Source organism: Hyperoodon ampullatus (assembly GCF_949752795.1).
Source record: "Hyperoodon ampullatus genome assembly, chromosome: 20".
NCBI classification, from domain to species: domain Eukaryota; kingdom Metazoa; phylum Chordata; class Mammalia; order Artiodactyla; family Ziphiidae; genus Hyperoodon; species Hyperoodon ampullatus.
In genome coordinates, this window is record NC_136933.1 from 14,992,329 (window position 1) to 15,016,005 (window position 23,677).

The 23,677-nt window shown below is 38.0% G+C and overlaps 1 protein-coding gene across 1 annotated transcript; it reads right to left on the bottom strand.

Moving 5' to 3' along the window:
• Positions 1-2,506: 2,506 nt before the first annotated feature.
• ERI1 (exoribonuclease 1) lies at positions 2,507-22,839 on the bottom strand (the record flags this gene model as incomplete). The annotated part of the gene is made up of 7 exons (XM_079726792.1): positions 2,507-3,305; positions 7,277-7,391; positions 9,398-9,507; positions 10,831-10,914; positions 14,840-15,050; positions 18,210-18,388; positions 22,732-22,839. 7 exons carry the CDS (start codon positions 22,837-22,839, stop codon positions 3,063-3,065), a joined length of 1,050 nt encoding a protein of 349 aa, XP_079582918.1. The 3' UTR covers positions 2,507-3,062.
• Between the last annotated feature and the right edge of the window lie 838 nt (positions 22,840-23,677).

Below are 23,677 nucleotides of genomic sequence, written 5' to 3' on the forward strand. Positions count from 1 at the left end.
CATGTGACTCACGTTATTGTGATAATCGCTTTACTGTAGTGGTCTGGAACCGAACCTGCACTATCTCTGAGGTACACCTGTACATATTCTTCTCAAGCACACAAAAAACATTCTCAGGATAGATCACAGGTCATAAAAACAGTCTCAACAAATTTAAGATGACTGAAATCTTATCAAGTATCTTTTCTGACCACGATGGTATGAAACTAGAAAACAATAACAGGAGGAAAGCTAGGAAGTCCACAAATATGTGGAAATTATACAACACACTTCTGAGTAACTAGTGGCTCAGCAGTCAAAAGGGAACTCGAAAAATACCTTGAATAAAAACTGTACACAAACACACAAACACATACACACACAGAGGAATGTTATTCAGTCATAAAAAAGAAGGAAATCCTACCATTTGTGACAATGTGGATGACCTGGAGGTTTAAGTGAAATAAGCCAGACGGAGAAAACAAACACTGTATGGTATCACTTATAGGTGGAATCTAGAAAAAGAAAAAAAAAAAAAGCACCAATTTCATAGAAACAGAGAATAGAACGATGGTTGCCAAGGGCTGGGGACGGCAGAATGGGGCAACATAGGTCAAAGGATATACATTTTCAGTTATACAAAGAATACTTTCTGAGGATGTAACATACAGCATTATGACTATGGTTAACAGTACCGTACTGTATACCTGAAAATTGCTGAGAGTAGACCTCAAGCATTCTCACCATCAAAAACAAAAAAAGCTAACTATATGAGGTTATGTGTGTGTCAACTGATCTTGGTACCATTCCACAATGTGCATCAAATCATTACATTTATACTTAAACATATACATTATATTGGTCGATTATTCCTCAGTAAAGTTTAAAAAATGAATCAGGACAGTAAAGCATCACCAAATAAAATATTTGGTTGAGCCAAAAGGATATTGAGAGCTTATAATGTTGAAGGTCTTAAAAAGAAATATAAAATGAGCTTGTTGGTACTTGGGTACTTGGCAAAAAGAAAAACAGGCAAAAAGATTAGCAGCTTGACTTAAAAACAAAATAAAGGAGGAGGGAAATGTAGTAGTTCCTTGTCATAGTCAGATTTCCCACTTGCAGTTTTTAGCTCTTGTGAGCAACCCTGGAAGCTGGTGAGAGAGGATTCCAGCTTTGCTGTGGCATGAATTTGAATTCTACAGCGAGGTGGCTATGTGGGAAAGTCGCCTAGGGAGTGTGAGTGGACTGCCCAGCATCCACACCTCACTAGTGATTTCCTATTTTCTGCTACTTGGCCCTGGCACAGTACCTCTGTAAGGATGTGAAGGAAATGCTTTAAAACGTCCAGTAATACTTTATGGTATATTGTATGGTGCCATTTGGGATTCACAAAAATCTTAGCATATATCTGTTTCACCCCAAGAGTTTTCTGTTTAAACCTAAAACATCTAGATGTCCTTGTTTTACTATAATGTGTATTTTGTCCACCCTTGTGCCTTCTGTTATCCACTTATTTTTTTATTATGCTGATTCTATAACTACTGCTCAAAGGCAGAAATTCATTCTTTTAAGTTAAAAAGCTACAGCACTGGGCTTCCCTGGTGGCGCAGTGGTTGAGAGTCTGCCTGCCGACGCAGGGGACACGGGTTCGTGCGCCGGTCGGGGAGGATCCCACATGCTGCAGAGCGGCTGGGCCCGTGAGCTATGGCCGCTGAGCCTGCGCGTCCGGAGCCTCTGCTGCGCAACGGGAGAGGCCACAACAGTGAGAGGCCCGCGTACCACCACCAAAAAAAAAAAAAAAAAAAAAGCTACAGTACTGTGTGGAGAATTCTCATACCAAGAAAAATGCCTACTTTTCTCCTATGCACCAGGGTTGGAAGACCTCTATAAAATTCATTTGATTATAATGTATAAATCATTAAAATAAAGTAGCATCACAATTACTATTATGAAGTAAACGAAAAGAAGCAAACAATGTTAATGAAATTGTTCTAGGAAAGCTATAGGGGGAAATCCAATTCTGAAAACATGTATTTTTAGCTTCTAGATAAGGAGAGTTTTACTTTCTCAACTCCATAAACACATTTTTGTTTTTAGAATTAGTTAAGAATTAACTATTCAACATTTAGTGGTCACTATATAAAATCAGTTTTTAGTGATAGAAATGTAAGATATGGTAGACAGCATTATTCGACTTTACTAACCTCACTCATAATGTTGAATACAAATGCAAAATTAAGTGGTGACCTTTAATTTTAAATCTAATTCAAAGCTGGTCTCTTAGATTTAAGAAACAAGGCAGATAGATATATGTCACAAGGGGGAGGGGAACCAAAAAACCAAATCCAAAAAACCCCAATGATTTATCTATGTATTATAAAGTTCAAGTTGTAGCCCTTATATTCCTTTAAATGGTATTTTCTTTTGAATTTCCATTAACCTCATCAGTAATTGAATTTTTAATCAGACCCTATAATCTATCATGAATCTTCCAATTATAAACTAAAAAAAAAAACAAAGGCAGATATGTGTACCAAGTACTTTATGAAATTCACCACTCACAACTGACCTTCACATATACATTTCAAAAATCAAAAGGACACTGACATTCTTAAAACCCAAAGGCTAGATAAGGCCCACCTTTCCAATCTTTTCTGCATTTTAAGAAATGATCTGATCTAATGATGTGTTAATGTAGAAACACATTATATATTTTAACATCAATAAGGTATGACATTCAAGGGGAGAGCCAATAAACCTCTGTATTTTAAAACCAAAAGGAACACATCTTGGACACCTTAAATTATAAAATTCAGTTCTAAGCAGGAACTGTTACTGTGTAACAAATACTGCTCATATCAAAAGTGCTGGTGACAAAGAATTCAACAAAGAATTCAATATGCCCTCCCCACAGAATCTGTTCACATACATATGCATATATCTATAACTGTAATAAGATTTTAAATGTTTAAGGTGCTTAAATTTTGCACTGCAGGACTAATTCAATAAGTATTCATCTGCTACCTCTTTGTAGCAGCTCCAGTTAGAGTGAATGATCCACGGGCAAAAGCACAAAAATGCTGTTATTTTCTGGAATGCGGCATTTGTGGCACTGGAGTGCCCTCTATTGGTAGTGAAGAGGACACACTCATTAGCTGCCCTGCATGCATCTTCTCATTAACCCGGAGTTCACACCCATCCTGCAGCATTCTAACTGCTATTCGGGCAATGTTCTTAGAGTCATCGAGACCACTGTGAGGCCGCCCATCGTAATCCATTCCGAGTTTTTCAAGCATTATTGTCAGCTTGGTTTGGCTTCTAGGAACCTGAAAAATAAACAGCTCAGTAAATAATTCTTTAGTATTCTATAAGTCATCGTGAAGTGGAAAAATAAGCTGAAAATGAACAGTAATAGCTAAATAAAGTTAGGCAAAGGGCAAATACTCTCGGGTCAAATGAAGCAAATAAATAAACCTTCAGAGCTTTAAAAAAATGATCTTAGAGTTTTAGATAAAAAATACATATAAACAGATGGAATCCTTAAAACATCTAAAAAGTTTGCAGTTTTATAACTTAACAAATCATTTATGGAAGGAAATGCATTGTTCTGAACATCTAAATTTAACCCAAACTAATTTTTTGGCATGGTATTTTTCTGTAATGTATTATTTTACTTGACTGACAAAATTTATAACTTTTATATATCAAAGGACACTATCAACAGAGTTAAAAGGCCGCCCACAGAATGGAAGAAAATATTTGCAAATCACATACATGAAAAGGGATTACCATCTAGAATGTACAAAGAATTCCTAAAACAACAAAAAAAGCAAACAATCTGATTTAAAGAACTTGAATAGACATTTCTCCAAAGAATATAATATACAAATGGGAAGAGGAGAAGAAAATTTTTTAAAAGGAAAATGTAAGTTTCCTCAACTTACACTACTAATCAGCATTATAATTGGTATCTAGTACAAAGGGGAGAAACCACCCAGAAAAGAGCAGCCTAAGAAACTGACCAATATAAACAGATACACAGAAAAATGTCATTCTCTACTCAAAAAAGCACTGGCAATTCTGCCTTAACGTATCTACAACTTTCTGATCACTCTAATGTATTATGAGCTGTAGATGTTTTTATGCAGACCTGAAAATTCTTTTATGGTTTTAGTAATTGTTAATAATTATTCTTAGAATAAGTAAATTATTCCTCTAAGTTAAAGGTTGGAGAAAGACCCCTTACATAAGAACGCATTACCACCTGGGAGTTGTAGCATGAAAAGAATCTAAAGCTGATCAGCCCCTACAAATTTATATGAAATTCAGAGGACAGAGGCACATTTGAAACTATATCACAGGATACAACAAGCAAAATCCAGACTATGGGAAACTCTACAGGACAAATGGCTTAGGTTCTTGGGGGGTGAAAAAAACTGCTAAAGGGAAAAAAGGAGGCGGGAAAGGAATTTATAAATTTAAAAACTTGGGGCTTCCCTGGTGGCGCAGTGGTTAAGAATCTGCCTGCCAGTGCAGGGAACACAAGCTCGAGCCCTGGTCCGGGAGGTTCCCACATGCGGCGGAGCAACTAAGCCCATGCACCACAACCACTGAGCCTGGGCTCTAGAGCCCGCAAGCCACAATTACTGAAGCCCACGCACCACAACTACTGAAGCCCACGTGCCTAGAGCCCGTGCCCCACAACGAGAGGCCACTGCAATGAGAAGCCTGCGCACCGCAACAAAGAGTAGCCCTCACTCACCGCAACTAGAGAAATCCCGCGCATAGCAGTGAAGACCCAACGCATCCAAAAACAATAAAATTTATTTTAAAAAATAATAAAAAAAAATTTAAACTTACGAGACACGTCACCCAACTGCAAATGTGTGAACTTTATTCTGATCCTCATTCAACACACAAATGGTAAAAGAAAACAAAATATTTATGATATTTATGATGATTTGATAACATTAAGGAATTACTGTTAATTTTTTTAGGTGTGATAATGGTGTGATGGTTATGTTTTCTAAAAGAGTCATCTTTTGGGGGTTACATAATGAAATGTTTAAAAAGCAAATGAAATAATGTTTAAGATCTTCAAAATAATAAGGAAAAGGTAAAGTGGGTAGGGTTAGAGATGAAACAATGTTGGTCATGAGTTACTAACTGTTGAAACCTGAGTCATGAGAGTTCACTGTATCTGTCTACTGTTGTATATGTTTGTAATTTTTCATAACCAACTTTTTTTAAGAAATCACAAAATTAGTGAAAAATCCACAAAAAAGGAAAAAATATTTACCAAATATAATCAAAGGAAAGAAATCCAAATGACTAATAACATAGGAGAAGCAGCTCAGTTGCATGAGTAATTAGGCAAATGCAAAACAGAACCTCAATGAGATGTCATCACACTTACAAACATTTTAAATGACTGGCAATACCAGATGCTGGCAAAGACGTGGAGCAATAGTAAATCACACACTCTTCTTGTTGAGAGTGCCAACTGGTACAACCACTTTGGAAAACAATTTTTGCATTATCAAGTAATCTCAATGTGGTACGTATTCTATAACCCAGCAATTCAACTCCTAGGCTTATACTCTGGAGAAATGAGCAAGCAAGGCACCAGAAGATATGCACAGGAATGTTTATAGCACCACTGTTCATAAAAAGCCCCAAACCAAAAACCACCCAAAGCAGATAAACCAACACAATGGAATTCTACACAGGAGTAAAATAAATGAACTTCAGCTATATACACAAGAAGGATGAATCTCAAATATAATGTTGAGGAAAAAAGCAAAATAAATAATACAGCCAGTATGATGCTAATTATATCATTTTCAAAAACAGGTAAAACTAAACCATATGCTATAAGGATCAACATATAAATATTAAAGCTATAAGGATCAACATATAAATATTAAAGCTATAAGGAAGGGTGGGAGGGAGGCTCAAGAGGGAGGGGATATGGGGACATATGTATGCATATGGCTGCCTGACTTTGTTGTACAACAGAAACTAACACAGCACTGTGAAGCAATTATACTCCAATAAAGATGTATAAAAATAATAATAAAAAAATAAAGCTGTAAGGAAAAACAAGAAAATTATCTCCATGAAAGTATGGATTACAGGAGCTCTGGGAGGAAGGAAGAGGGTTAAGTGGGTGGAATTTACAAGGGATTTCACTCTAAAAACAATCTGTCAAAATACACTTTTCTGTACACATAGTTCTCAATTTTAAAATGCTAAAACAAAAAAACAAACAAAAAATGTTTTGAGAGAAAAGCACCTTTTCTCAGGAAAGGATGTGCTTTACCAAAATGTGGTTGTAAAGGGAAAAAGATGACCCAAGATCTAACATGTGATAGAGAAGCAAAGGAAATCTTCTAGGATGATTTTTGAAGAAGCCTGAAGAACAGTTCAGATTAGAACAGGATTAAAGGTTCCAGAAACCTAGTCTCCAAGGTAAAAAAGGAAAAAAAAAGAAAAAGAAAAAAGAAAAACTGACACACCACCTGAGCGTTTTGAGTACTGAAAAGTGATTTTCAGTTTGAATGGAGAGTAACAGCATAAGAAAACAACTAAAGAAATCAATTGTTAAATCTGGGGAAAAGTGAACACTCTCCATAATCATTAGAAATGTAAACATTGAATAATGATTTGATTATAAAGCTAACATAACTAAGAAAGATGCAGGGAGGGGAAGGACAGGCAGGAATGGTAGTTGTTTAATGGTGCTGAATCTTCACTTTGCATTGCAGGAACTCAATAGATACCTCAGACTGAAAATTCAAGAAATAGCATAAATATATAATCTGGAAACAGGAAGGTTAATATGAGAAGAAACAACTTGAAAAAGTTAAAAGTGTTTGGGAGAATAGGAACCAGTACTGGTGAGGGCATGGTGGAAGACTGCCATTTCTTATGAGACTTGCAATATTATTTTTAAAAATTTACACTACACACACGTATTAACTTTGATAAAATGAAAATGAAAAATCAGTGGGGAGCATCTGTTCCACAAACAATCCATATACTGAATACCCCTACAGTTTCAAACCTCTGTTACTGAAGATCATACATATATAGTTACCCTATTTAAGTAACAGGTTGAGTGAGGAATATACCTTATTTTTCTAAACTCAGATGAACATAACTATTTGGAATCTGAAGAATAACAACTAATTATATGACCTTTTTCTATGAAAAGCACCTAGTAAATCATAACTTTATGTACATGCAAAATATAATAAATTTATCAAGAGCAGTATAATCAATATAGAAATCTTACCTTGTAAAAGTTTCCATATGACTTTCGAATATTGATCCACTTTTTGGCAAAAGGTGGATATTTGAGCCTGCTTAGCTGGCACTGAATGTTCAGGAACTTACTCATATCCCATGAACTTAAATCAAAAGAGGAAAAAAATCTGGATTAAATAAATGCTATACCATTCTTAAAAATGAGGATTTTAAGTCATTCTATTTGTTTTTATTTACACATCACCTTTCTTATATTCACACACAACACCAAGCTTAGAAAATTAACTTCTCTTCCTCCAAAATAATAACTCAAAAACAAACTTTAAAAAGCGAAGTGGAAGTTAGATATATTAAAATTTTTTTTGACAAACTAATTCTTATTGGGCTCATCTTGACCATTTTTATGGTTCTGATTACCTAGGCACACCTCTATCTTGTTGAGTTTTTTTTTTTTTTTTTTACAACTCTAAAATAACTGCTCAGCTTACTTTTAATGCCAAGTTTATCACATTAGGAAGTTCCTTGAGGGTATGCTTTGAAATAAAACAAAAAACACAAACAAATGAACAAAATACTTGAGAGAAACAAACGTAGCTGATATCAAGTAGTTAGAATGCAATTTGCTCTGCCACAACATATGTTTCTACAACTCCAATCAACCTACGTAGTTAAGTAGGAGAATCCTGGCTGTATCATGTAGAAATTATGTTGCCTCATATGTGGTTTTTCCTCGGCAAAGGGAGTCAGAATTGCAGCAGTAGAAATTATAACCTTCAGCGGGAAAGAAAAAGCTCTCAACTCGGCCGCTGTGCCAGCAACAGGAGTACTTTTAAGAAAATTAAAAACAAGCACCTGCCCCCACAATCCTCTGGCTTCTGTGCCTTTGTAACATCCTCTGAGGTGCCTTCTACAGACCCCGGCAAGCTTGCCTGGGCTGTCCAAGTTATTTCTGGGGGTATCAATTATTGTTTTTGTTAGTCCTCTGGTTACAAAATTGCACAGATTTTGAATGATCTGTCCCAGAATGTGAGGTTTTTTACAGAATTGCACACACCATGTTATGACAGAAACACCTGTGACTTTAGCACGAACACTTCTCATTCATGTTGAAAATCAGGAACAGATTTCTAAAGAGGCCCATCAACATTTTCCCAAACTTCCATTTTTAAGCACAATTATGATGGGCCTAAATTCAATGCTCTTCTCCTATTGCACCTGAGGGCCTCTAAACCCTTCACTTAGGTGACACCTCAGCTTTTGTCCACAATTTGAAACAGAAGTTCATTAGGACTTTCTTCTTCAACCTTAATAGCACAGGGTATAGGAGGTGCCTCAGCACAATGCTGTTAATCCTGTTATAATCTCTCTCATCTCTCCACTTGGCTTTTCATTTAACTAATGCTTCTGGAGCATAATTTTGAGCTCAGCACTATAGTAAGCAATATGAAAGACTACCAAGTAGCAACAATCCTTGCTCTGAATGGAGTTTTAATCTCCTTGCAAACCTAAGTCTTACACACATAAAGTTTAGATATCAGAATATTTAGTCAGATGCCAACATGAATGGTACATATCAGAGGCTGTAAGGCTTCAAGAAAAAGGTCAACGTGAGTTGTAGTGTCCAAAATAAAATATGAGGTAGGCTCTGGGTAATAATAAAGAAGAGTCAAGGAAGAGAACCTTCCAGCAGAGAGGAAAGCTGTGTGGGTACAGAGAGGAAGGATAAACCGTGTGGTTCATGGGCCAGCCTGACTGGAGTAAAAAAGAAAAACGGCAGGAGGATTAGGCTACACGGGCAGGGTGGGATTAGACAACAGAGCCTTGAAAGCCAGACTGAAGAGCCTGGACTTTCTTGAGCAAGGAAGTGTCCTGATAAAAACAGCATTTCAGTAAAGTCATTTAAGTTTTATACATTAATATTTAATCTTCTAGCACTGGATCAGACTGTTATCTCTGCTCTCCCTCCTCTCTCTGACGTCTAGGACTTAAAATTTAACCAGGAATAAGAATGTAAAAGGAAAGCTACTGTGTGTTGTGGGGACTCCTTTAGTAAATAATAGCTTTTGTGGTTATTCTAAAAGTTGGATGAGTTAGGACATCTTTAATCTTAAAAAGTAGATTAAAAAAGATAAATTTCCTAAATACTTACCCATCCGTTAATATGGAATATTTATACTTTGTTCCTAATTCCTTCAATTTCATCCAGTCAATGACTTTTTTCAGTACCTGAGGGAAGGTATCAGCTTTGTCTACCTGATCCTGAGGATATGAAAGTAAAATATATAAAAATCTGGGTAGTTACATGTAGTCCTTCCCAGAAACAAACACTGGAGGGAAAGAAACAGTAGGAGAAAGTCTTAACTATGATCTTTTAAACTCTTCATGGTTTCCTAGGCTAAGATTCACCTAAAATTCCATTTTTAAGACAATTAAAAATTGTTTATAGCCAAGTATTAGGGACTGCTTTCAACTGAAGTATATAATCCTCCCCAGATTAAGATTTAAGATCATCCTCAGGGGTTCTCTTTTTTCAGGCCTCAACCTAGTGGCTTACTGCTTCTCCAGAGGGGAGAAAAGGGAAATCTCTCCTCAGCTGAAAACCACAGCCCTCTACACTGGTTTCCCTATCTCGAAGCTCACATCGTTCCAGGATATACTACCCATCTGAATGATCCATCACATCACTCGCATACTTAAAATCCTCCAAACACTCCCCAAGGTCTTCCAGACACAAAGACACACAAGACCCTTCATGATCTAGCTCGCCTCTATCACTTTAGCTTTATGTGCGACCAGTTTCTCACTAGCCCATAATACACCTGAACCATCCCGAACCACCTACAGTTTTGCCCTTCACACCTGAAATGCCTGCCCAGTCATTCTTTTCCACCTATTTACCTATTGTTGACTCAGCCCAAGTTCACCAACTTGAGTGCTGCCCAGGACAGCCCTCCCTTCCCTCTGTCAGAGGGAGGTCTTTCTACAGATGCCCATGACACCCTAATGAAACACTGTCAGTCTTCCTAACCATACTGTGACCAGTGTTTTTTTCTGTCTGTCCCCCTGACTTACAGACTGTTAAGTGAGCTGAGGAGAGAGACTGCCTTGACCATCTTTGTATCCATCGTAGCTTGGCCAATACTGAATATTATAGCAGGCCCTCAAATATTTGTTGAATGAATGAATAAAGGAACTAAATAAATGAACAAAGGGCCTACCACATTAGAATACAACCAAAAATCAGAGGCCTAAAAAAAATTAAGCTATATATAAAATCAGGTTGTAACAGATACATTTTAAAACTTCATCTCCAAGTTCAATATGGTAACTAACATTTCCTTCACTAATGCTCCATACAAATGAAATGATTACAACTCCTTAAAAGGAAAGGTTGAAAAAAAATCTTAGCAGGTGTAAAATGTGCTTTTCTATTTTTTAAATATTACAATACAAAAGATCTTTACCAAGCAAGGAAAGTATCACATTTAATTATTTACAACAATAATTTTTTTAAACTATGAAATAAATCCCTAATTTCAAAACTTCTTTCAAACTCTAGAAAAAGGAACACAGAATTATAACCTGAGTAATTCCAGTTAGATTGATGCAGAAGTCAGAAAGTTGTGTGTTAATCTCTGGTCTCACATACTGCTGAAATGTATCTTCCTACAAGGGAAGGACAGCAAGTTAAAGTATTTTCTATGACCTAAGATACATGATACATAACGTGACTATGTCAGCCACATAAGGTTGTAATCTTATAGATGGCTCAAGGCACAGACCTGTCTAGAGTTTTAACAATTTAAGGATAATGCGCTATTCCCAAAGTACTCTAATTTTTTAATTAAAAAATTATGCTTCATAGTTTAAAAAAGTTTAAGATAGAACAAGTACCTGAAAGCAAGTCTTCAAACCAAAGTTTAACCAGAGGAGCAAAATGTCAATGATTTTGTTTATAATATTTTGAAACTGTAAAGCCTATTAATGCAACCTCTAGTTCAAGATATTAATAGCTTTTTAAATAACATAGTATGCTGAAGAAATGCCAGTCTGCAGTTACAACTAAATTAGTTCAGATTCCTGCTCTCCCATTTACTCCTGACTAGTCCTTATTTTTATATTAAGATTCCACTAAACTGAATTCTGAATAATCAAAATTTAACTATATGATATGTAGTCATTTAAAGGGCAATAATACTACTAATTTTTTTTTTTTTTTTTGCGGTACGCGGGCCTCTCACTGTTGTGGCCTCTCCCGTTGCGGAGCACAGGCTCCGGACGCGCAGGCTCAGCGGCCATGGCTCACGGGCCCAGCCGCTCCGCGGCATGTGGGATCCTCCTGGACCGGGGCACGAATCCGTGTCCCCTGCATCGGCAGGCGGACTCTCAACCACTGCGCCACCAGGGAAGCCCTTACTAATTATTTTAGCAATGTTTAACCTCTTCAAGAAGCTTTCATGATTGCCTTCGTATTTTATGCTCACAACAATTTTGTGAACTCAGTAAGGACGGCATGGTTATCATCAGGCTCAGGTCTCTGAGCATTTTTTCCTCTGGCCCAATGCTGCCTCCCTAAACCAGATCACACTAAGTCACTTGTTAAAAATTAAGGACAATTTCAAAGCCTAAAGATTTATTGGCAGCAATTATTAATACTAGGTAGCTATGGAGAAAAAGACAAAGAATATTACTTATAGTAGATTAAAAAATTAATAAAAATCATGTTTATAAAATTCTTTTTATACATTAGTGTATTAAACAGATGAATTATCAATAGTTACTAACAATTATAAAAGAGTAAAAGAACAGCAAAGGACATTTCAACTTCAAAAGTTATAGAGGTTCTTTACTTACCAGACATATTGCAAAAGGAAAAATTCTACTTAACTGAATTTCATAGATAAATGAAGTCTATCCTCTTAAATATCAGTATTTTGTTTCATAATTTTAAATGAAAACCTTTTAAAAAATATATGCTGCAACTTCCCTTACCATTATAAGCAGGTACTACTAAGTATGACATTAATAAAATTGTACTTGCTATTTAATACTTTCAACAGAATGATGCCACAGGACTATGCATTCATTGACCAAATATTTAATAATCACTTAAATAAATTACATAGTAAGTTAAAAGGTGATGAGGGTTCTTAAAAAGTAGAGTAGATAAGAGGGATCAGAAACATTGGGTCTGTGGGGTATTCAAGCTACGCTATTGCACAGAGAACCAGTTAGACTTTATTTAGAAGGCAAGAGTTAAGGAATGCCCGGAAGGAAGGAAGGAAGGGAGGAAGGGAGGACAGGAGGGAGGAAGGGAATTAGTAGCAAGATCTCTGCAGGAAAGGAATTTGAGCTAAAGCTCTGGGAGGTGAGGGGGTGGAGCATGCCTGGAATTTCTGAGAAACAGCAAGCAGGTCAGTATGGTGCAATCAGAGGTAACAAGAAGCCAGATCATATAAGGAATATGACTTTACTCTGAGTCAAATGGGGAGCCATAAAAGAGTCATGAGCAGAGGAGTGAAATGCGCTGACTTATATTTTATAAGGATCACTCTGGTCGCTAGGTTGAGAATTGGCTGCAGGGAATAAGGATAGAAACAGAGACTGGTTAAATGATGAACAAAAGCAGCAAATCCGGACAAGAAATCAGTGGGACTCAGACTACAGTCATAGCAGTGTGGTTAAGTGGCTGGGTTCTGGATATATTTTGAAGGCAGAGCAAACAAGTCTCTGATGGCCTGGATGTGTGATGAGAGAGAAACAGGAGTTAAGGATGACTCCAAGGTTTCTGGACTGAGCAATTAGAAAGACAGAGTTGCTAGCCCTCAAGCTAGGGAGGCTGAAGATAAAACAGGTTGCGGGTAAATTTGGGACATGTTAAGATGTCTGTTTAGATGTCCAAGTAGAGATGGTAAGTAACAGTCTGGATTTGGACAGACGACGAGATTGGAGATATGTATTTGGAAGACATCAGCATGTAGTTTCTAAAAGCTATGGAATAAGATGATAGATGAGATCGTTAAGGGAGAGGATCTATATAGAGAAGAGGACCTGGGATTGAACCGACAGCATCCTGTATTAGGAAGTTGGGAAGAGAAGGAGCAACCAGCGAAGGAAACTGTGAAGGGGAACCCAGTGAGGCTGGCGAAAATGCAGGAGAATGAGGGGTTCTGGCAGTCACTTGAAGGAGACAGTGGTCAATTCCACCAGGACTTAGGTAAAGGTCAAAGATGACACTGAGGAGTGATTTTAGTGGAGTGATGGGCTGGAATACATAAATTAAACCTACAAGTGGTATGGGTTTAACAGAGAATGGGAGGAAACAGAAGTGTATATAACTTTTACAAAAACCTGCTGTAGAGGAACAAAGACACGGGGTAGCTGGCAGGGAGTGGGATCAAGTGAAGGCTTTTTATGGTGTGAAAAATAACAAGTTTGTATGGGATGGGAACGATATAGGAGAAAGCAATGAATCATTCATGTCTAAATGAGGGAGGAGAATGGCTAGAGCCGTGTCCTTGAGTGAGAGAGAGGAAGTAAGATCTAGTGAGTTATGCAAGATGATTTGCCTTCATAGTTGTCATTTTTTTCTTTTAATTTACTGACCTTTAATCTGCTTTGGACAAGGAAATTATATAAATGGGCTGATTAAGACTATAACTAAAAGAGGCTTCAAACAACAGAAAGAAAAAACTGTATGCATTTTAATGCACCAAGACTTTTTATGCTTACTCCCAGTGTGTTGGTGGCAACTGGGGATACCACAGACGTGGTACTTCTGGGTAGATGAGCTGTTACAATCCTTGTTCAGGATTTACAAGGCAAACAGTATTAATTTGGAGGGATCTTGCTGAGTTCCTAAACTAACAATGCACTGACGATGAGTCTCTAAAGCAAATATGTTATATGGCTTAGAAGCCAAGGTTACAAGAGTTGTTTCCCCCATAAACTTTTCACCAGAAAGCTAACTAGCTTTAAGTTGAAAGGTAATTTCTATACCTTATCATTTTTATAGATCAGAGTATACATTAGTCTACCACAGTGGTTCTCAACCCTGACTGATACCAACTGAGAAGCTTTAAAAAAAAAAAAAAAATGCTAGGGCTTCCCTGGTGGCGCAGTGGTTGAGAGTCCGCCTGCCAATGCAGGGGACACGGGTTCGTGCCCCGGTCTGGGAAGATCCCACATGCCGCGGAGCGGCTAGGCCCGTGAGCCATGGCTGCTGGGCCTGCGCGTCCACAGCCTGTGCTCCGCAACGGGAGAGGCCACAGCAGTGAGAAGCCCGTGTAATGCAAAAAAAAAAAAAAAAAAAAATGCTAATGCCAGGGGCCCCACGGAACAACTAAATCAGAATCTCTGGGATGAGGACCAGGCATCAGTTTTTTTTTTGTTTGTTTATTTGTTTTAGCTACTGGAAAAGGAGAGGAGCAGACTCTGAAATTATTTTATTATAGCCCATCTATTAAGTATGCAGCAAGAGCAAAACACCTCCTCTTTAGAATTCTAATTCTAGCTGAAACAGCAAATGGGCCCTTAGGAGCCAACCCCAGAATAGCTGCTGCTAAAAATAAAATTAAAACAATTCACTTACTATTTCTAAGGTATGAGTATTCAGTAAAACAACAGGAAATTCAATTATTTCATGTATGAACTCAGGGGGGTTACCCTCTTCACAAGTGGCTTCGAAGTCAATAACACAAATGTAGTCGTAGTAACTGTCAGCACAATTGCCCTCTTTCAACATCAGCTTCTGCTTCTTATAATAGTTTTTCAGTCTCTTCTTTAGTACATCCTTTACACCTCTAAGGAAAATAAGAATAAAATTAACGCTTAGGTGAATTTTACAGGCAAGAATCTGAACTCTTATCTGCTGGCACTGGGTTGAACACTGACAGCATCATCCCAGCATAATTTAGCAAATGTTAGCCAAAATAAATGTAAAGAAAGCAAAGCTAATTTAGCAAAGAACTAATTAAAACAGAACATTTAATACAGCATCAATATTTTAATTCACACGTAACTTTTCATTTTTGTAGTACAATATATAAAATATATATTGGTCTTTCAAACCATAACCTTTGTCGGCATACACTACCTACACAGCCCTGTTGCCTTATATAATAAGATGACATACGTGATACAAAAACCGAAATTAATACTGAATTATTCTGCTGACCAAACACAAATTTCAGAGAATGAAAATTCAGGAAAACTGAACATAGTATGCTCTCTCTTTCCTTTCTTTTGGCTTTTGTAAGTTAGACAACTAAAAAAATCCACATGAATTTGAAAGCATTATGAGCCTAGCAGTATATAAAGTTGAATGTCTCTTAGCTATTTAACTAGGAAAACTAATTTAGGAGACCCTAGAATAAACCATGTCCAGAAGAACATGGTCATAGTCAGTAGATTCTTAATTGCAATTAGATTTCTGAATTTACCATGGGTAGAACTGGATTCAGGAGACTTCTGTTTTACAGGTCTTTTTAAAATATACATTCCACAAAAGGGAGAGGTGGGGCAAAGCTGTTCTAAATTTATGACGATGGTGGGTAAAGGCGGTCACATTCGTTCGTCCAACAGTATATATTACTTCAAAAAATCAAAAGTCGCAACCATTATTTAGACTTCCTTCACTGTTACTTGGTTGAGTCCTGTAAGGGCTTGCAAATACAAAATGGTAGTAAAAATAAGAGGATCTAAAAACTGTCACTAATGGGAAGTGACGAGGAAGGCATTTTGGCCCCGTCACCAATTAGTGACCGTTAGAAAAAATGTTTCTAACCTTTTGTTCTCCTTTCTAAACTACCACTAAAAAGGAATCTTATCCATGAAAAATCCTGATAATTAACCAGCAAGTTGTTTTAAGACAAAAGTGTTAATATGTTTATTTGCTTGAGATTTTCCAAACTGCCAAAACCTAGGAAGGAAACCCTCAACTCCTTTCATATTAAGGTATTGTGCGTGACCTCTGCATCATGTGACAGCTTTGGATTACTTTGTCTTAATTTTTCTTTCTTTTTTTAAAGAAACTATAGCTTACTAAAGGTGAAACGTTATTTACGAAAAGGCTGTCTGCAAACCTAATGGCAACATAAACACATAACCAACCAGTTACTCCAGAGAGAAAACTTCATCTTTAACATCTTGCCCCTTTTGCCCCTCCACATCCAAACAATCACCATTTCTGCCAATTCCAACTCAGAGAAACATACAGAATCTGGTTCTCCTGAATTCTCTCAGGTGGGGCTCCCAGTAGCTTCCTGGACTCTGGCAAACATCTCCCCTATCACAGCCCTCCTCTTCATTCTTCACCTTGCTCGAGAGCTAAGCACTAGCACCACCTTCCTGCTGAAATACTTCAGTGGCTCCCTTCTGCTCACGAGGTAAAACTCAGACTTTAGCGCAGAGTTCCTTCACCACTAGGCTACGACCTATCATTTCATCATCTTCTTCAGATGCTCTCCCTCCCCACAGTACGCCGCACACTGCAGACAAAACACAATACAGGCCACGTCCTGAAAATGGGGCATGCTTTCCTGTTCCATAGCTTTGGTTGTACAAAGAAAAAGCAAGATCATGTAGCAGAAAATATACAAACAGAAATTAGGAGTTTTAATTTCTTTTTGCCCCAAATACCCTCCCCCCACCTTTTTCTGTTTTAAGTCAATTCAAATGTCACTTCTGAATCCCTGAGACAGACTCTTCCACATTCTCATGCTGTACTTGGCCAGACCTTCAATACAGCTCTGGTCACTCTGTATTGTGATTATTGGTTTGTGTATTTTCCTAAAAGGCTGAGATTTCCAAAACAGGGAGTAGATCTGTTTTACCTTTATAACATTACTACCTAGTAAAGTGCTTACAATTCAGTAAGTGTTTGTTGACTAAACGTATAAACATATATTTGATCTCTCTAGCTCCCATATAAGTCAGGAGTGAGCAACTGATCTTCACACCTGGGAAGAACACACATTTTGCCCAGAAAATCTTAAGTAGGCTACACGTTGTATTCCCAGAATAGAAAGAGTCAGGGGGAAAGGAGGTAAAAATCTTCTTCACAAATTATGGAGTAGACAATCGAGAAGGGGGAAAAAATACATGTGTGCTCTTTTGAAAAGCAGTGAAGCTCTACTTTAAAGCAAAGAGGAGGAATACTGCTTATAAGAGAATAAGGATTCAGGGGGGCCTCAAAACAATAAGTTTTCCTCTATTACCTGTAGTTATTTTTTTCTAGATGCCTGGCAATTCTCTTGTGTATCAAGAAGCTACATGTTTTTCTGGATCCCAAAGGTCATTCCTGCCCCATGCCCCAAGTCAAAATAAAGTGATTTGTTTCACAAAAAGTTATTAAAACTTAAGTATGTATACATCTCATTGAAGATACACACACATGCACACATACACACTCTTGAGTTGGCTAAGCTGCATTATTTTCTCATTCAGTATACAGTTAAACATAACACTTACTATCATACTGCATATTTTTAGAAACTAAAACAGAAGAAAAAATACTTCCTAGTAGGTGAAAGTTGTTTTCTTTTTAATTACCTGGTTTCAAAGAAATCTTCTTTATAAAAATAATACAAATGAACAAGAAAAAGGAAAAATACTCAATCTCGTTAATAAGTTATAATTATCTATCAACCAAATGATCAACTAAAAAAATTTTTTAAACATACTCAGTATAAAATGATAGATACTCCTAGACATTTCTGGTAGATGATCAAAATATTCATCAACTTTAACTCAGCAATATTACTCTATTGTCTAAAAGACTGACAGAAATAATCAGAGTCACACAAGGGTTCATGGGTAAGAATGTAAATTACAGCTGTTATTTGAATTGTTAGTAATGGTTATCTCTTTATAATAGGATTACAGATATTTTTCAGTGTTTTCAAGATTTTCTAGATGAACATGTACTACTTTTATAATTTTAAAAAGTTTTTTTTAATTACCTGGTTTCAAGCTTGAATTCTGAAAGTTTGGCTCTGAGCTCTTCCTTACTCATTCTATTAATGCAACCATTCGTAATAGCAATCTCTTTGTAAACTGGGTCACTGAAATCACTTGCACTGGAGGTAATGAACTTAGACCCTTTTGTTTCTTGGCCATCAAGTCTCCATCGCTGCTTTTTCTACCACACACAAAAAATACATACATATATATATAAAGTTTATAATTAGTACAAACATCTTAAAGATTCAAACTCCTAAGGACTCTTTGTGCTATATGTTCAATAAAAAGTGCTTAGGAAGGAGGAGGATGTATTTCCAATACAATTTACCCTGCTCTCTTCTCAGTCATGAGGTTCCTTACAGGAAATGAAGCTAAGTAAAAAGAGCACTGGTTTTGGGAATCAGAGCAACCTCAGTACAGAGCCAGCTGATTGTTTCATAGTAGCATAACCTTGGGTAATTACTTATTACTCTGATCTTCAGTTTCCTTATCCATAAAATAAGGTATAATAATAACTGTCTCAAATGGTATTTGGTATTGGTAATAATAAATAGTATTTGGGAGAGGTTATTATAAGGATTAAATGAGATCAAGTATATCAGGTTCCTGACACCATACCCACCATGGCTATTAATAAATGGTAACTTTACTAATTACCATCACAGACTGTAGGTCAGACCTTTTCACAAGCAGTATTCTAAAATTTACAAATGAACCAATTTTTAAGTAAACTTTTACAACATTACACATGTATACATCAGTGCCTTCCTGAGAATTTTTTAACCTGACTTCGTTTCACAAAGTTAACAGAAATTGGCCAATATAAAAATTAAAGGGGCCAGAAATCTGATTCAAAACTTGTTAGTACCCAAGGCAAAGAAGGAAATAAATTCAGTTCCAAAACACGCAATTTCCAAAAGTTACACATATATCAGTTATTCAGGAGAACTACAGTTACTATATTATAAACCTTTCCTCCTTTCTTAAATGAAAATCCATGTTAAGAAGACATAATCCGATTCTAATCACACCACAGTTAGTCCCAAATTACTAATATGTTAAGTTCCAAAGATTCATTTACAAGTTATTTTCCACATGCAATGTTACAAATATTAGGTATGTTTCAGAATTTTCAAAAATACTTCGGAATTTACTAGCAATCCATACTAAAGCTTGTTAACTTAGTTATAACTTACCACATTGTCCCCATGTGAACTTTAATGACAGATTAAGGAGGGATAACCATGGATAGGACACAGTTCCTGAGTTGGAACTGATCCTGATGGTTCAGGGACTATTTCTCACTCTTAGCTCTCAATTTAATGCAACACACATTTTGCAGATACTGTGCTAGAATACTTAAGAATTACTCTCTCCCATCTCCTCTGAGGAAAGAGGACAGGAATTCCAATGTATGAACTGTCCATAAATTGAAGAATAATTTTTAAAATAATTTTATTTATTTTATTTTTGGCTGCATTGGCTCTTCATTGCTGCGTGTGGGCTTTCTCTAGTTGTGGCGAGCAGGGGCTACTCTTCATTGTGGTGCGTGGGCTTCTCACTGTGGTGGCTTCCCTTGTTGCAGGGCACGGGCTCTAGGCACAAGAGCTTCCATAGTTGCAGCACACAGGCTCAGCAGCTGTGGCTCGTGGGCTCTAGAGCGCAGGCTCAGTAGTTGTGGCGCACGGGCTTGGCTGCTCCGTGGCATGTGGGATCTTCCCGGACCAGGGCTTGAACCCGCGTCCCCTGCATTGGCAGGTGGATTCTTAAACACTGCGCCACCAGGCAAGTCCCTTGAAGAATAATTATATTGAAGTTCCTTGTTGACCAATGTTTTAAAAACTTTATTACACAGATATTTGACTAAGATAAGAAAATAATTAGCTTTCAATACCTTATTAAATTTACGATGCCTGGTTACTTTATCATTAGCATTTAATCAGGATTCCTGATTTATCCTTTGTCTTTACACTTACAGTGAATTTTAAACTTCATCTTCAGTTGGGTTAAAATTAGGTCAACAATGAGTAAGAGTTTGTCTACCAAAACAAATGTCTCACTTAATTTAAGCAAACTTTCTCCTTGGCTAAATCCTCTCTCTGACTCACTTGCTTAATTCTTATCTAGAACTGTAGCTACAAATATTACCCACAAGTAACACTTACGCCTCTTCTAGATATGCTACAAATCATGATTTCTATAAAGAAAGTTCTGCTTCCTCTCCTGGGTCCAACCCTAGCCCTCTTCCTTCAGTGAAGTTTAGGACATGGTCAAGGTCCAGTCCTCACAAACTGTGGTCTACACTAATGGTTTCCATAGAAAATCCACTAAGACAACTCACTAAGGAGCAGAAGGAAAATATTTAAAACCCTGTATGTATTATTAATCTACAAAAACACAAAATTAGTTTACTAAGTAATACATGGATTGATAATGGTGCCCTCCCCAATGTCTGTATCCATCTGTCACATGTCACAAAGTACCGGCCATAAAATGAGGAAAGTAGGGACAGACCCCACAGTACAAGGGAGAATATTCACCTTCATGATACTGTGACATTTTGCAATTTTCACACGTCCCAGTAAATGGTTGCACGGTTAATATTATCCCAAATGAGAGAATCTTTACAATATGGAATTGACCACGAAAATCTTTTATACCAAATGGAGGCTGACTATCTTCTGGTAAAGTACTTAAAAGTGCTATTGAACTTACAAATGAGTTACATATTTCCTTTTACAAAATGGTATTCCAAAATTGCTGTCATTTTCAGTGATGAGAAAGGGATTAATAGCTTGATCCTTAAAAGTTGTTTTTTTTAAAATAAACCCTATTTGTTTCAAGATGAAAGAAAATATGTTTTAACAATAACTTAGCAAGTAACTGCTTATCAAGAGAAACCTCTTCTGTGGCAAGAACATTTGGAAAATAGATGTTTTGGAAGTGTTTCCATTATTTTATTGCCGAAAAAAAGAGAAAAGAAAACCTGCTCATTACCTATTTAAAAAAAAAAAGACTTTGCATCTACACATAAAAAACAAACAAACTTAGAAGCAGAATTAAACTTGGTTACAATCCTTCCAAAAGAAGAGTTCTGATGAAATTTGAACCTACTTGGCTAAAAATACAACACCTATTAGTTTACAAAAACAATTTTGTTGACATCAAGGATAATGAAAATTTACTTAGCTGAAATCCAACAAAATATTTTGCTTACTTGAGCCTGAAAAAAAAAAGGACTGTATCATTACTTATTAAAAGCATCCAACGACAGGTTTTTAACAAATACGATAGTCACTAACATCAACTAGGAACATAAACCCAGGCCTTAAGTCACTATATCTCAAAGTTTTAAGACTTCCAAATCTAATGAAGTGTATTCAATCACACTTCTCTCATTAAAAATAAAGTTTTTAAAATTATTTTTAAACCGACTCACTTGATGATGCTATTTGACAGTATCTCAAACTGAAGAGGGATGGTGGGGTACAAGAGCGGTTCTTTAGACAGAAGGGACATGGAGGCCTCTTTGAAAGTAATATCATAAGGCGAAGCAGATAACTATGCAAACGACCCAGGGGGAGAGCATGCACAGCAAAGGAAGCACACAAAGACCCTTAACAAGAAAGATCATCCGCCATAAAACCGAGGATGCTGGGCCCTGAGAGCAAAAGGGAAGAGTTGTACGAGGTGCAGTTAACAATGGAGAAAGGAGCCAGGTCCTGTGGGCAGCAAACTGAAGACTCGGGAGGGGAGAAACCGGTCACATTCATGTTACTAAAAGCTCATTCTACCTGCTATGTGGGGAATGGGCTGTAGACGGAAAAAGCAAGAGCTAGGAAGCCTCCTGCAAGTACCCACACTCTGAGGTGCTCCGCATTTGTATGTTATTAATAGAAAATGACCAATTCGGGTATTAGATTGTTCACACTCTGCAGCGCCAGTCAACAATAATTATATGTATCAAAGAAGATGAATAAAGAAGTTTTAAGACGGTTTTTACAACTCTGCCACTGTAACTAGGATCTATCGGTGAGCTACCAAACTCATTAAGGGTATCGGTCATACATTACGTTTATATGAGGTAGGAGTAAATGGGCGAAAACCAGAGACGAAGCTCCAGCTAACAGGCACAATCACCTTTTGCCAAGGCTGGGAGCTGGGCTTAAAGGTCTTAAGAAGTGGCACAGCTAGAGCTGTGGTGGTATTTCTAAATACATCAACTACCCGCTACAGATTAGGGCTACACAGAATGACAACAGTAACCGTGCGCCCAGAATGCTTAGAGCAGAGTTCCCACGCAGAGCTAATAAAACCGCGGTTCGCATACTTCTCGTCTGGACTGTTGACTCCCTTCCAGACAGTAACTGGGACCAGAAGCGGCTTACTGACAACCACCCCCGAGTAAAGGCTCCCGGAGTTGGGGCCAGGGAAGGCGGCCAGGGCTGGGGCCCCAGGGTGCACGGGCTGAGGTTCCTGAGGGAAACCCTCGAAGACAAGGGCGCGCGGGCGGATTCTCACCTCAGGATTCGGGCGCTGCGCCTCCTCCCCGCACGCCGACCCCCGCGACCCGCGCCGCGCGGGAGCCACGGCCTCGCCGCCGGGCTGGTGACTCTGTTCATCCTCCATGCTGCGTGTCACGTAAGAAGAGAGCTGCTGGAGCCCACCACTCATTCTCTCACTCGGCCAAGCCCGAAAGCCTCGCCTTTCTCCGCTGAAAAATTAGCAGGCTCCCGTTCCCGCGGCGGCTACCACACAAACTCGTGTGGACGCCTCCCACTTCCGGGAGCGTGAGGCGTCCACACGCCGCGCAGGCGCAGTGAGGCGGCGCGCGGAACGCCAGCGCCTCCGCCGAGGCAGGCGGTGGCGGGCGGTGGGTAGAAGGAGAGATGGGAGGAGCGAAGCGGGGGGGAGGCGCGCGCGGGAGAAACTGAACGCTGCGTGCGCTGGGTTTAAGTGACGCCAGAGTTCGGGCTGTAGTCCCTAGAGATGCCGCCAGAAGAAATGGCCCGTCACCGTCTCCTGAGAAGTAAGCGAGGAGTATCCGAGAGAGAGGTGAATTTTAGCCATAGAGAATAGCATTTATAAAACAATCTACGTTTTTCCGTAAGGCGTTTGAGACGCCCACTGCTGGACAAGAAAAAGCAATAGGTCTGGAGTTACTACGAAACTAAACAAAGTATGTGAAACAACTGTTTTCAGACATTGGACGACAGGTAGTTCCGGACCTTTGTAGCTGAGAGAAGAGAAACAAATGAGATGGGGATTTTTTTTAGGGAATTTGGTGAGACCAAGTTGGTTGGAATTTATGAGGCGGAGCTTATGGAGAAAAAGCTTCAGAAATCTGCATAGGCGCACCCTTGCATCTTTAGCTGAATAAAAATCAGTGAATATGTTCTGTGAAACTCCACAAGACCAGGAAAGAACAATTATTGGGGAGCAGTAAGCCAAACAATTTTCAGAGCTC